At 40.3% G+C, this 16,287-nt stretch overlaps 1 protein-coding gene across 1 annotated transcript in view; it reads right to left on the reverse strand.

Moving 5' to 3' along the window:
* The window catches only part of ntn1a (netrin 1a), a 58,286-nt gene that overhangs the window by 22,118 nt on the left and 19,881 nt on the right, over positions 1 to 16,287 (reverse strand). Inside the window, exon 3 of the mRNA XM_080520044.1 lies at positions 4,989 to 5,177. Coding sequence (XP_080376170.1) covers positions 4,989 to 5,177 — 189 coding nt within the window. The remainder of the gene's footprint in view (positions 1 to 4,988; positions 5,178 to 16,287) is intronic.

A 16,287-nucleotide genomic window follows, 5' to 3' on the forward strand; every position in this document is an offset into this window, starting at 1 on the left:
GCCACTCGGAGTAAATTGTTTGTCCTGGAGTACAGCCAAGCGACCCAAGTCTGTGTTTTCCTATAATTTGTTTTATGTTCCACAAGTATCTTTGGAGAGCAAATAAAGATTTGTGTTGTTGAATTGTTGAACTTCACATAAACAGCCTTTTGAATTGTAATGGATTGTGCGTCTTCTTGCTTCATGCGCTGTTTCATTATTTATTTATCAAAATGACAGCCTCTTATAGACTGAGGAGTCATGTTTTGGCCAGTGACGGTTCATAAAAATCTAGACGTGGGCTTATTTTTGGAAATTAAATTCAACCCACTGCATATCAAACACATGTGCGCCTTTTTAATTCAGAATCAGCCGAACTCATGAAAACAATAATGTTTGAATCCTGAGCAGAAAACATTTGATATGTACTCAATAAAAGAAAGTATACTGCGTCGATCAAAGACATATGATGAGGAGAGGGATGGAGGCCGTTAGCTTGCTATTTTGGCTTCAGTGAATCTCTGCCTATCTTCCACAGGCCAGATATGTTAGTCATCATCCAACTGACCGATGTGATTATAAGCGGTTTGATTTGAAGGCTGAAAGGGTTTGAAATCACTCCATCAATCACAGAAACAAGGGTAACCTATTCTAGCTGTTTTTCCTTAAATTAGACAGCCTTCTGAGGATAACTAATGAAACCCATGCCTTTTTATTGGACATAGATCTCTTTTTTAGTCATTGCAGTCCATTGCAGACTTCCCATGGAGATGGATTCTGATGGAAATGACCTGTGTTTGGGTGTGAAAAGATAAGACTTAATGCCCAGGTGACAAACAAGGATAACACACCAGCTGATTAAACTTTAGTGGCATCTGTTATCTTGGCTGAATGTCGGAGGAGTTCACACAGACCACACAGAGTGCTGCATCTTTTCCAGGTAAACCCTGTTTCTTCTCCCCGTCAAACGCTGTATGTCTGTTATATTCTTATAATTTAAACTGTGAAAAATGCAAACAAGAGCTGACTGAAGGCTACTCCAAGTTTACACTCTTGCTCAATGAGGGGTGAAGTTATACATTTTGCCATGTAAATGTAGCCACCGGGCAGGGCTCGCTCCGCTGTGGATAAGCATCTGCTCTCCTTTACTCATAATGGCCTCCTATGGAAATGAGCTGCTTTCGTAGAGGATTGTGTTACACATATAAAAGCAAACTCTTGTGCTCCTCGACCTGCCTGCACTCCTTCGGCGTTTATTCTCTTCCAAAAGCCACACAGAGAAAGGTCCTTTCCCCGAGTTTAATAAATAACCAAAGCTCTTAATTGCTGTCACTTCGGTGCACGGCCCATGCTGCTTGAGGAGTGGACAGAAATTAGTTCTGCGGTTTGAGTTTCATTGAATTATCTTGAGTTATGATGTGGTGAACCTGAGAGAATTTGGCAGGGCGAAGCCTTGACAGTCTATGAAGGTGTCTGACGTAGGAAAAAAAAGTGGTGTGTGGTAACTTTGGTTTGTTCTTTTGTAAAGAGAGAGACCATGGTGTACAATAACACAAATTTCCATCAGTAATTCTACAAATATTGCTGGAAAAATGTTATAATTGGCTGAGCAAACAGTTCATGTGTTGTATCATTTGTCAGCTAGGGGTAATTACAACAGATCCTTTATTGTAACTATCTTGCTGTAACGGAAAACCTCAGCCGAAGTTGGACAGCGGTTGGTTATAATTACACTGAGTTGGGGGAGGTGGGAGGTGCGTAAACTCTGGCAAATTTCATGGATTAAATTGAACAAAACTGTTTGGGTGAGCCGACAATTTTATAAACAATGATGCAATGTGTTTATACTTGAGTTCAGTGAGAGGCAGCAGTGAGCTTGAAGGAGTCAAGGAGAAATAATTCCCTCATGTGAGATGATTCAGTAATTACTAGTTTGTGAACTTTGGAGAAATCAGTATAGGTCGTGACTATACTTCTGCAAGGAGCCAAGGGGGCCGTTACTATTTTATAACCAAAACATTAAATATAGACTCAACTATTCTTAGACCAAAATCAGGTTGAGTCAACCTTGCTTTGTTTTTTTAAAGTCAAAAAACTATATTGATATGGATGCTGTTGCAAGGTGGTGCTCATTTTAAGTCATTTGATGACAGGATAACCCCCCCCCCCCCCCCCCAAAAAAAAGCAGCTCAAGTCATGAATTAAATCAGTCACATCATAATCATATAATAAAAATTAAATTGTCACTTGTAGTGCTGTCAGAGCATACAAAGAAAACCTCACATGGCTTGGCTTGGGGGATTAACAACTACTAATCTCACTATAAAGTGTCAGAAAGAAGTAGCTGATCCTTGCAACATAGAACACAGAACATCTTTACTTCATAATCCCAGCAATAATCATAATGTTGATGAATGATTGTCTCATATAATAAAACATTTTAATTTTGAGAGCTGCTCATTAATGATTGAAACTGATCTTTCTATGGTAATTCATCTGTCATAAAGATTTACAAAATCCTTAGAAGCTCAACCTGCTCGATAATTTTAGATTTTCCCTGCTCTGGGACCCATGTTACAAAATAAAATGTTTTGTTGCCTCCTAAAATGCTGGCACCATGTGGATGATTGGCCAAAATGGTGCGTGTACATGAAATGGTGTTCTTGTTTGGACAGGCCCTGAAACCAGGCTGAAGATCTTCCTGATTTTAGTGAAAAAGCTTTATGTTTCACTGTATCTTTAACTCTGGTACTCTTATTCATAATGTTTTTCTATTTAATTATTTCGATGTTTTCTCTTTATTTTAAGATATTTATAGTTTTCTTGCCTTGTTTTTATTAACCTTTCTCATTGCTCTTGCCAGCTGTACATGTTAGTTAATATAAAACACTTGAAATTGCATTACTGCTGAAGTGTGCTTTATAAATTTTAATTATTTTACGGAAGTAAATAAAAGAGGATTAGTAAATTACTACATTAGTGTTGATGAGTGTGTCTACTGCATATTGCAAACAGCAGATTTTGTGCATAGTCGCAGGTTAACAGGCTGAGCGCTCCTCCGTTATGTGACGGAAAGCACAGAAGGGCCATAAGGCCCCAAACTGTTCTATTTTAAGAAACAAACCCAGATCAATGGAAGTTATGAGATGCTGAAAGAATCAAGTCTTGGACACATGAGAAGGGATGTAAAATCAGCAAAAATGATGTCAAATCCCCGCAATAAGCTCGCCTGGAAGACACAGCAGAGGATAGGGGTTAATGATACACAATGTCCTGTCGTGATGAATGTGTGTTTGCATTCCTGGCCGACAGGAGAATGGGCCCAAAGCCACGGAAGGTGTTAAACTCAGTTTAGGCACATTGCTCATGAGTGACTGGAGGGGGTGACTATATCCACACATTTGTCGAAAGCTTTGTTATTAATTTTTGGTCATTCAGGGAAGAAAGCATGCTTTGCTATGGGTTGCTGGATGTCAGGAATTTAATAAGGTTGAATGCATCAAGTGCAACTTTCTTTTGCGTGAGATTTATGCATGTTTTTGTTGCAACTACAGGAAACGGGTCAAAAGGGTACTCCCTCTACAAAAGGGAAAAACTGCAAATTAAGAACTAAACAGTGTGAACAGACAGATTTATTTCATCAAGGGTATGAAATGCATTGGTCTGGAGTTCAGCTGAACAAAGCACCTCTTTGCAAACTGCTGTTTTGATCAAAACTCACACCAGACTTTGTTTGGTGTTTGATGTTTTAGAGATGTTTTACTCCTACGACAGGCTTCTGCGACACTGACTGATGTGTGAGTTTACTTATTTACTTCTTGGTGAATGATATAAGAAAACTCAGGCTTAGACTGTCAACAGGAGGCTAATATTTCCTCTTGGACAGACCTTGGATGTGAGTGCTCTGAAGTCCTCAAACAGGTATGCATGTATGTCTGTGTGTGTATGTACAAGCTCTCCACGTACGACGCGACTCTGAGGTGTCTCTGGACTTGTTTGCACAGGGATTCAGCTCCTGTTATCTTTCCCTGCAGCTACAGGAGAGGTGAGAAAACATAGTCTCTCTCTTTTCAGTTCCCGTCACCTCCTTCCTCCTCCTCCTGCTTCTCTCTTTCTTTGACCCTTATTAGCTGCGGTGAGGGCTGATGGCAGGCGATTCACTCAGCTTTCAGTGGTGAGCACACCTGTGTAGGGGCGTGCTCCTCTTGTCTTTTTTCTCTCTTCCTCTCCTTATTACCCATCGTCTCCCTTGCTCCCGTCTTTCACCCTCCTACCAACCTCCTGATTCTGACTTTTTTGCTTTGTTTCCTCCTCCTTCTGTCTTGCAGCTCTTTAACTGATTTACCCGGGTCCTCATTCGTCTTTTCCCTGCACAGGAGATCACTTCACACCTCGATTCTGTTTGTTTTGCTTGTCCTGTCATCCCCTCACCCCACCTCGAACTAAGCCAAATAACTCAGTGTCGATGAGGGAACACCCAGCCCAACCCACCCATACCACCACGACCTCCACAATCCCGAAAGACCTTCAACTCATCTTTGCTGACAGAGGGAGATGAGGGTGAGACAGGCTCAGGAATGCAAAGACTGTTGTCTCCCCCCAGCTTCCTGTAATTCATCTACAACCTTCATATCAGGCCCAAGTAACTTCAGCAATGGATGGATTTGGGTTCCCTTGGTGCAGGTTGCCAGTGAAGTGGTGACTGTAACTTCACCAGAATCATTTTCAGCTAATGTTTCTATATTTGTTTGGTTTGGGGTTTTTTTGGCTTCTGGAATGTTAATCTAATGTTTTCACTTTTTTATAGTCTTGCATTTTCTTCTGAATGATCTCAAACTGCACATTAATATTGCTGCAAAGTATTAGTTCAATGCAGTTATAGGTCTTGTAAACCACTCATGTCTTAATGGTGCTATGTATTGTAAGAACTTGCCTCTTTCAGTAAAACCAAAAATAGACACAAGGCCTTTCGGTCAACAAAGTAGGAGGCAAAAAGAAGAGCTCAGTACCTTTGCAGGCCTTCCTGTGTGAGATGGGCTTGGACAGGTCTCTGTAGTAGCCCTCTTTGCAGTAGTGGCAATGGCGACCTGCTGTGTTGTGGCGACAGTTGAGGCAGACGCCTCCACTTTTCCTCCCCGATAGTTTGTAGAGCTCCATGTTGAAACGACACCTTCGGGCATGAAGATTACAGTTACAAGCTGTGAAGAAAATACAACAGAGGGGCAGACATGTTATAATAGTGTGAATGGTTGCGTTTTACTGAGTTAAATTATTATATTATACTACCACGCCAATGTTTAGCCCTAACGTCAATAAAATATTGTCATTTAGATCATGGGTTACAGCTTACTACTGTCAACAATACACAGATGATACTCTCATTTAGCATTGGAAATGCCTGAACTTTTTTTTTTATTGAAAGAAAGCAAAAAAAAAAAAAAAAAAAAAAAAAAAGGAAATGCCTGAACTCTTGTGATCCAATATGTGATACTAACACAACAGTACACACGTGCTATAGTTTGCTTTAGTATGTACAAGAATAAACCAGAATCATGGTAATGTTTCTAAGGGTGCTAATTTAGCCGTTTTGAAAGGAGAAATTTGGCTGAAAAGCTGCAGGTCAGGTTCAACTTCTTGCAAATTTGTACAGGCTTATCAACGGTTTATAAATGTTTATACATGCCTGATATATGACTGAAATCTAAGAGCTTAAAAAAGCACACAATTTATTTTGCAATTCTTTTTTGAGGTACAATTCTAAAATGCTTTGAAAGATGGATTGATGCATTGGTGAAAATATACCTGAAGGTGGCTTGAGTTTTCACTAATCTCAGAATAACAGTCATCAATCAATTTTCTAAAAGGGACTAATTTAGCATTTACGGTAATTGTATTTGTTGTTGTATGTTTAAGTATGTAAACAAAAGTGTCATTTTAATAAGTGCGCTCTATTCACATTTTGTTTAAAAGCACAATAATTTTCATAACTGAGGGCCTCTCTCAGTTTAAAAAAAAAGGCCAGATTGTTGTAATGTGCTTTATAAGCGGACTGTATTTAGATTAAGTTAACACTAGCTGAAAATTTAAGAATAATGAAGAGCCCCACCTAAGTAATTTGCCACAAGCCGCCACTGTTTATTAAGTTTAATTTAGAAAACGATGTTAATATACAGTTTGTATGCACCTCTGATGGCATTGGCATTTATATTTGATTGAGTTTGATTGTAAGAGAGTCAAACCTTAATTTGAAGTCACAGCAGATACTGAGGGCAAGTTTAAACTTCTCTGATAATGATGTAAACCGCTTCATATTTCTATTGCTGCCTCTCCTGAACTGAATTTACTTTTCTGTTCCTTACTTCCTCTTTCTGTTTCTCAAGGTCCTCTCCTGCTCTCCAGAGTCCATACTGTACTACACACAAAGTGAAGGCCCGGTATTACCATTCCTCCGTCCCATGCTAATCCCTGTGAGCGTGTGCAAGATCCGTCTCTGCTGCTTGTTTACTAATGAGTACAGTTGCCAACGCTGAGTTTAATTAGCCGGCTGATGTTTATTCATGACTCTCTGGCAGCACAGTCAGGCAGACATGCCCAACTTCATTAAGACCGGCCGTCCGAGACACAGGTCCTCCAACACCACCACAGACACACTCATGCATTATTAACTGCCACACTTCTGATAGTTTGCAAATGTGAATGGTTATACACTATACTATACTCTATTTTGACTCTTTCCATCAAAATGAATGAAAGCCGAGTACCTGCTCAACTCAAATGGCCTGTTTCTGTGTTTTCAGTGTTTGTAAATATCTTGCTTTTTGTTTTGTTTTTTTCTAAATGTGACTGGTTGTTTTGGGACTCTCGAGACTCCTTCTCTCCACTCCAAGGACCTAATTACAATATCTGAACTACACACTAAAAGTACACGCACACACACAGAGGCTCAGTGGTTTATCAGTAGTGACTTGGCTTCCGAGGCTTTCTGTCTCTCCTGCAGGATAACATTGGTTTAATTAGGGAAGCCTCTGTGCTCACTGTCCCTCCCTGCTTCAGACTGCTGGTGTGCAATTCTGATTTATGTCAAAATAATTTTTTTTTCTAGTGCCACAAGGACAAAATATATTTTCTGGGACTATCACAAGTTTTCTGTTTGAAAAAGCTTTGTTTAATAATGTACATCTTTATCAAGGCTCAACAAGCAAATCTTGACTAAAATATAGGGTCCTGTTTTTTCTGTTAATACAGAGACGTTTGTCAGCACTCTGATGGTCCCGGTTTTCTTCAAAACCTAAACAAAATAATATTTGATCATCATATTTCAGTCTCCCTGTATACATCTATACAGTATACATGCATTTACATGCCATGCATTTTTTAGTATTATACCAATGTATGGCTTGAGCTATACTCCCATTTTCCCTTCATGATGAATTTCCTTTAATTCTATTTACAAGCAAATAACAGTTTTCTTTGAAGCTGCTTCCTATATTCTCACTTGACTGGATTTATGTCATAGATCTGCTGTCTCATTGTTGTCTTAAGCTACATTTACACCTGCTCATGACATGTATTGTTTAGCCTTTCAGACATATTTTTTTGCTTCCTGGCTCCACTGGAAAACCCCTCAAGCCCACCGATAGCCATAACCTGATACTGTGTGTCTGTGCTGGGAGCCAATGAGACAGAACAGAGGTTAAGAGGTTAAAATGTGTGTAAAACACCCTGCAATTAACAGGTGTTTTGTGACTCTTTTTTTTGCCACTTTTTGTAGCCACAGATTTCATCTGGTAAGTCTGTGGATTCAATTCTCTGTTTGGACAGCTCTTGTATGACCTGTGTGTCGCTGTGTTGAAAACCGTGAGCTGCCTGTCAATCCCGCCTGTGAATGCCGTGAGGCAGGTTTAGTCTTTTCAAGAGACTGGAGCCGGAGGACAGAGCTGGTGAAAGCTATTTCTTAAGTATGGCTGCAGGAAACAAGGGTCACTGTAGAGAGGAGCACAGTCGCTGGAGGATCAGGGCTTGCCATGAGGCCTGCAGACGCGTCTCCGTTACACCACAAAGATTGTTTCAGATCCGTCCTGAGCAAAGCACTGGTGAGAATAATAGCATTGTCCTGGAGGGCATTGAGGCTGTGATCCAGACAGTATGCTAGCTGGATGTGAAGGTGTGGGACTGAAGGCTACATTGTGTTTTAACATATTGTGCTTCAGAAGATATAATCTGAAATAATGGGGACAAGTAAGAACCACTTTATCTGAACCGGTTGAATGATGTCAGATTGTTTCACACCCTGAAGCGCTGAAAAAAGACATCGCTGCTATTGGTTCACCTCCATGCACTGACTGTTTTAGAAATGACCTCACCACAGCTTCGGTCAAATCAAAGTGCCTTTATTTAAAAATAATGGAAAATGTGTAAGTAGATATGCATTTTGTCCAGCATGAGCTTATCGGGTGTCCTACAACATCGTAAAACATCTGCCTGTCATCCAAACAACAGTAGTATTCATTTGTGTGGGGTTCCCTGTCTCAATTATCAACTCAACATAAAATCATATCAGCCACAAAAACTTTCCAATAACACAGAACCACTTCCACTTTTAAAGCAGAGCCACACTACTCAACTGAAACGGTCCAATATCCTCCTTTATGTATTTATATAAAAATTGCAGCATTATTAAATATGATTTGTGCCAAAAAACAGGCCTGGCGCCTGCCAATAATGAATTAGAGCTTATTATTTTTAGAGTGTCCGTTCACAGAAAAGTACATATTAAAAAAAAAACATTCTTTTCTTTTCCCCTCAAACAGAAACTTCAAGTATAATATGGGTTTCTGGGGCTGGAATTTAATTTTAACGGGTCTCCTATGTATCTTTCTTTATTTAACAGACAGAACTCCATGATCACAATAAAGACGTGAATAGAACTGCAGTATGTTTCTGCTCAAACATCCAGCAACACTGTGAGAACAGTGCCAAATAAGGGAGAAACAAGACCAAAGGGTTGACCTATGTGGCCTTTATTTGCCCCAAGTCCTTAAATCTAATAAAAAATATAAACAAAAATGTATTCAGATGGCAAAATTCATCACATTTGCATTTTTCAGTTTTGATCGTCAGCGCAACTAAACACTGCATTTTCTCATTGGATAGAAAAGCAGCCCTTTTCCCTTCAAAGCTCAGTTGTTTTCAATTAAAAATGCTTTCCTTCATTCAAAGCATTTTTTTTAACTCAAGTCCAAATCACACAAAACTTATTTTTGTTTTTCACGACGTATCACACTCCTGAATTATATGTAGATGGTAGGAGTTTCCACTGTTTCTAATTTTCTAAAAGATGCAGCATAATTACAATCAATAACTCAATAAACTGCTCTCTGTTTCTCAAGAAAAATCTATTTGCAGGTGTATTGCTGAAAACACTGAGGAAAAAAATGGAAACACTTGGAGAATTTCAAGGTTGCATTTTCTCCTTGGTTCATCTGATTCAAACTATCAAAATATAGAAAAACAGAATGTAATGCCAAAAAACACAAACAAAAGAACAACAAACATTTAACCATTTGTTCTTTTCAATTTGATCATCAGAGTTAAGAAACATCGAATTCTCCTTACAGGACACTCCTGGCCTGTTTTCAATCAGTTTAATTGCTTCAGTCTGGACTGAGAGTCACTGGTGGACTCTAACCGCCCCCAGGTGAGCAGTAAATAGAAGTGTGAACCGATACCTTTAAAACAAGTGGAACTGAATTTGCTGAATGAAGCTACGTTTACTCATAGGATTTCAACACCTCATGTCAAGTAGACCACAACTACTTTCAGTTGCAAAACAATAAAGCTTCATGTAAATCCTGCAGCTGTTGGAGAAATTGAACTTGCAAATCGAGAAATTAGCAGGACTCGACTTGTGTGATGGGAGTTTCAGTTTCCCAAACATCCCAAGAAACACGAGGCCTCATCGCAGTGTCCGAGTGTGTTTTGGGAAGTTGGCTAATTAGTTTCTGTGAGTGGTTCCCAGCCTCCATCTACTGACCTCATTCTTACAGCAGCCTCTGAGGCAGCCTTCCCTCAGCTAATTAGGGGGAAAATTCGAGCGAAAGAGTTGGAGGTTGAGGTTAAGCTCATCTTAGTTGCGATAAGCCTGATAATTGAGGGATGTTGGTCGAAGCCACCATTTGTTGTAAAGAGACACTCAAGCAAGTGATCTCTGCCACTTCTACTTCAACTCTTGGACTGGGCCATACCTGCGAGCCAAAACTAAAACAGAGAGCATCTCTTATTGTAGGTTTTTTTCTCTCAACGTAACTGGATGAAATATTACACCATCATTAAAAGGTTACATTAGGTTTCTCTTGCAAGGTCTATGGAGCAACCCCCCCCCCCCCCCCCCCCCCCCCCACCACCACCACCACCCAATACCTCCACCACCTTTTCAACGAGGACAGCTAACCAAAACCCAATACCAAGAGGGACTCCAGAGTGGCTTACCTTTAATTATATCATTGGCCTGAAAAGTAGTTTAACTTCTAAAACCTCCTAATGGAAGAATACTGGGTGTCTTGTGCCTGCTGCACAGTAGTCCACCATAACTTATCTGTGCACATGTTTTCACAAACTGTTCCTCAACTATCTGGAACAACTTGCAACTCCCCCGACACTATGTGTGGTGCATTAAATTATCTGATGGCATTCCGTAAAGTAATTTTTTAGGGGGGGGGGTCTCCCGCTCAGACAAATATGAAACACATACCCGCTGCAGTCGGTATCACAGTATCCGAGACTCCCTGCTGCCTGCTCTGCCTCCCAGAGAACACACATGCCGGGAGAGTTCGGCAGGTTTCAAAACACAGTATCAGATGTGTCACACAGAAATCCCAATTCAAGAGATCCAGTGAGTGTAATTTGTACACACATTATCCCAGTATTTTCTAATGAGAGTTTAACCGAGTGGAAGAAAATGAGATGAAAATGTATTAGACTGGAACTGAGTGAATGCTTTTATTGCCTTCAAGAAGAAATTATGGTAAAAAGAAAGTAATGGGTCACACTTTTGGTCGTTCTGGTAAAACATGCATTTGAACTGAGATCATAGTAAATATAATGAAAGCCAAATAAAATGATAAAATCAGCTTTATTGAAAAATTGTAAGTGTAGCAGTTGTGGCAATTACTTATTTTAATACATTCATCAGGCATTAACTATGATACTGTAAGATTTACAAGTTAATTTCTGTATTCACAATAATCTGTTTAAATCAATGTTCAGTATTTGTACTATTACTTTCATATTTGTGTTGTAGTATTTATAGCTATGTATAAGTTAGAATGGTTCATTAACCAGGTTGAATTCATCTGAAGTTTTAGATATGATCATCTCAGTTAAAAGCTTTTCTAAATGCTCATTGGACAGTCAAGACATGTGATTGATGACAGTGGGATGTAATAAGGAAGTGGTGGTGAAGTGAAGAAGGAAGTGTGAATGGAAGTAAAAGAGACTGCTCCAGATCAAATCCGTCTCCATCCTTCTGTGTACTCCTTTTAAGAGTGAACCGACTACCACACATCGAACCCTCACGCTACAATACCTTCAATTGTGACAAACCATAGGAAGCCCAGACTCCATAAAATAAACAAATATATGTAAAGAAAAACCAACAAAAAACCCTATAGTATGAAACGTAGGATTGTGGATTTTGTAGTTGGAGAATATTACCTGAGGAAGAGAATTAGATATTTTATTCATAGTAAGACACAAAAATGTTGTGTTAACTAAACCAAGGACACTTTGGTGTTATTCTTCAATGTTTGAGAGACACGTTAAATTCCACATTCCACATTCCAGGTTTCTTTCAGACTGATGTCAGACCACACAAAAAAAAAGTCTGTGATTTCCTCTCAAGTGGATTTCACTGAATCACTGACGACGACTGTTTCTCCCAAAACAATGGAAGAATTTCCTTTTCTTTTGAACCAAAACAACAAGAAATGACGTAAGTATTTCTGCTCACATTGCAACAAAGATACACTGTATATTTTTTTTCTTATAATTACACATCAGCTTATAAATCATACCGATAATTGATTTAATTGTATCCTGTTTCTAAGGCTTATATGATCTGTTTATTTAACCTTTAATAGATCAAAGCAACGCCACATATTCTGGTGTTTGTTGATTTAGGCGTGGTCATGGTATCCACAGCAATTATTTAAAAAAAAAAAAAAAAGCACTAATAGGGAGTAATCAGGATAGAGATGATAGATTTGCTCAATCCAGTATGTTGTTTGAACTTTGATTTTGTTACTGCTATTGTGGTATTTTAATGGTTATTATTTTAAATGTTGACAAAACACGTTTAAATCCTTTATAAGAAAATAAACACAATTTGGAATCAACCTGTTCATTATATTTGTCTCGACAAAGCATGTCTGCTTTTTGTCTTTTATTACATAAAGCAATCAAATCACCCTTTCATAATGTTACTAAATGTTGTGTTTTCACAAAGAGCAAGAGCAACTGCAGTTTAAAGAAAAGAGAAAAGAACACCTCGATTTTATTAACTGTATAATCAGACTTCAACAAAACCAAAACATCTTACGCCTTATTTCATTTCTATCCCTAACATTTCCTGGAGCTGCAGCTATAACACATATTATAATGAGGTGTTGGGAGAATTCAGGGAAAAAGAACGTGGAAAGTCGAAGAAACACTGATAACGTGATGGATGTGTGAATTGCGTGGGGAGCTGAGGGTTTCTCAATGTGCAAACCTGTTTGATGTACACGCATGGTGGGAAACAACCCGGGAGTTGCCATGAAACTTGGAGGTGATGGAGTGAGAGTGCAGGGGAGTGGGAAGGGGGAGTGGATGGGAGAGTGAGGCGCCCACTGCAGAGATTATATCAGGCTAATTTAATTCCTTTATTGCAGCCAATTAGCCGCAGCACGTTAGCCCCCTGTGAGCCCTCTGGCCCTTTTGCTGTGTCTCTAATGACCCAAACTAAACTCTGGTTCTCTGCCGCCCCCAAAGAAGGCTATGTTTCAGTGATTTTTAATAAGCCGTACACCCTGTACCGAGGGAGAAGAGAGTGCTAAAATAGGAAAATTATATTGAGATAAGATGAGAACGAATGAGTGGGAAATATTTGGAAATGGAAAATAAGAGAGAGGCAGACAGAGGGATTGAAGGAGATCAATCTGCTGCTGGAGGTAGCTGCAGGCCCAACTCTAGCAGACTTGGCTAATTGAGATGAAGTCATACAGAATATTCATCAGATCTGCTGGATTATCAAAGGCTGATTAAATATGCAGCGACGGCTGATTTCCAGTTAACAGATTCCATTTGCTGTTGAGCAGCCTTGACTCACTCATCAGACCCTTTTTTTTTCTGCCAGTCAAGCTTCTTATTCACCTCTTTTTTCCATAATTCATCATTCAGATGTTTTCGAGGAGTTTGGAGAAAATTATGCTATTCCCAGTGTGACCGGGCAGAAGCGATGGTGCATGTTGTGTCAGTGGGTGATAAAATGTTTTCTGATTATCTGACTGAAGCAACTAAAGAGCTGTGAGAACTGTCTTGCCTCAGTACAAGCAGGGATCCCTCATGAAGCTATTAGCAGCAGAGCATAGGTTAATATTAAGCTATGGATTTATATTAAATTCAAATGAATACCAGCTAAGCTGACATCTACACAGCTCATTATCCATGTCTACTCACTGTGAAAGTATACAACATGAAGTGTAGGATAATAACTGCAAGTGAACATGTAAACAGAGCACAAGCTTTGTATAAAAAAAGATTGAGAGGAATTAGACTTTTGGGGATTACAGTGAATAAACATCAATTTGTATGTTCTGGTTAAAGGCTTATGTGTTGAGTCATAATGTTCATATTATAATTTTTGATTCTTTAATGCCTTAATTTTGTGTTCGACCGCAGCTTTGTACAAATACATCAACTATCCCTTAAATTTTGAAAACATACAAAATCTTATTAGATAAATATGGCACTGTTATGAGCTTTGTTTCCACATAGGAGATCTATCCTCAAAAGTGCGTTTTTGTTTTGGGATTTGGTCTACAGTGCACAAGGCAAAATGCATCTAAAAAGCCAAATGTGGTTTTCAAGCATTTGATCATTATATCTGTGGATGTTCAGATGTAGAATCTGCCTCAGCATCCAGCAGCAGGCCGGCCTGCTCCATGCCGAGCTAAATGGCCCATATATTCACTCTCAGTCTGCATGTGGGGGCTAATAAGGCCTTTCCTTTTTCAAGAGTCTAACAAGCCACACAGATCCACAACAACAAAGAAAGGCCTAATGGCCTCCAATTTCCCGCATTAGTGCCCATTTAATGGCTGACCTGCCCTCTCGTTAGGCAGCACAGCATGGGAGCACTTCTCAGCCTTGACACACACACACACACACACACACACACACACACACACACACACACACACACACACACACACACACACACACACACACACACACACACACACACGGTGCTCCACACTGCCTCGGGCCCCTGCAACACTTCCACCCCACGCTGAGACTGCATAATAGACCAGTTTGTAAAAGGGCTGCCCTGTGATCAGCGGCACATCCATTTGCTGAGTAATCAAGGGTCTTTTGTCTGTGCGGTGTGTATTGAGCGATGTGTGTGTGAGAAGGTGTGCGTGCATGTGTGAGAGAAAGTGTGCGCACAGAGGAGTGGTTCCCTTTCCTACAGTCTGTCTTTATTTGCGCATCCATTGGCCTCAAATGGTGTGTGTGTGTGCGTGTGTGTTTGTGTGAGTAATTCCAAGATAAATTGAAGCTGCCTGGAAAAGATCTCCTCCAGCTCATGTGTATGGGAAAACACCAGCTGACATACAGTGCCCGAATAAAAGGCGAGAGCCATAGAGGAGCTGATGAGGGTGCGTTGTCTGTATGTCTGCTATGCCATAAAAATGCCATGGGTGGAGGATGACATTGGCAGGGTCTATTCAGCACTATAGCCCTGAAAGACCCTTTAGGGTGAATAACGATTCTTAGGCTTGTCAGGTCCCCATAGATCTCCACTGAACAATGCCCACTGAGAGCAGCTGTCTTAATAGCGTGAGGGAGTGACAGCTTTAGGAGCGGCGCAATGCTCCGAGTGGGATCTACATAAAACCTCCATAAAGTTCACACAACGATCGGCTGTGTGATAACACAAAACAATTAGCTCGTAAACAACATGCCACGTAGTTTTGAACAGCGAATGTGTCCTGTGTTTCCTGCAAATAAGTCTTTCGGGATGCTGATCTGACAGGGCTGGCAGCACCGTGTCACCGCAGTATTCAGGAGCCTTATGTGTGAACGGATGTTGGGCACAACGGCAAAAGATTTTTTCCCTGAGCGTGATGATATTTGGAACTAACTGGATTTACAGTTCCTGTATCAGGAATACCACTTAAGAGAGCAGATGAGGGTTTTTTTTTTTTACTGAGGGGCCTTGAGTGGAAATGTGGTGTGAACATAATGTGTTTGACTGAAGGGGCAATGTTTCCCTTTTATTAGCAAACGTGGATTATTGAAACGAGTGGGGCAATGTTTCCCTTTTATTAGCAAACGTGGATTATTGAGACGAGTGCCTGACATTTCTTTCTGCATCAGTCCCTGATCTGACAATCACAGTGTGAACCATCTCAGACTTTTATCCTCTTCAAGCATTATCTGTAAATCGGTTCAAGGGTTTGCTTCCATTGCGCAGCTCCTTGCCACCTGGCTGTCAGAGGCAAGTAAATTAAACTTTGTCGACGATCTCCACTTTCTTTTGTTTTACATCCAGCCATTACCTCACGCTGTCTCCTCGGTTGTGAGCATCACACATCCACAAAGTCTGCTCTGGCTTCGAGCGAATGCGACACGCATACATGCAAACAGACACGACGGGTCTCCAAATCTTCTCAAAACAAGTGCTCTCCCCGCTCATGTCAAACATCACCTCCAGTCTGTTTATTTTGTGAGCTCGGTTTCTATGGGACTCGCAAATCTATATTGTTTTGGGTTTACTCCTGGCAGGTCGTCTCGTGTATTGCTGGCCCTGAGGCTGATAGGGATAGGCCGCCGCTGTCAGTGCTCGAAAAAAAGAGATGAATCTTACACGCGGCTCCCTCTCGCTCCTCCATAACTGTGATTCATACTAATCCCACAGCCTCTGCAATTAAGGCCATCACTCCGCTCCAACAATGCTCACTTAAAGATTTAAGAACCTCAGTATTATAACAAAATATGGTGTGCCAACACTGATTGGCGGCTGTGAGCTGAGAAAATAAACAATGTATG

The sequence above is a fragment of the Blennius ocellaris genome (assembly GCF_963422515.1).
Source record: "Blennius ocellaris genome assembly, chromosome: 3".
In the NCBI taxonomy this organism is placed as follows: Eukaryota; Metazoa; Chordata; class Actinopteri; order Blenniiformes; family Blenniidae; genus Blennius; species Blennius ocellaris.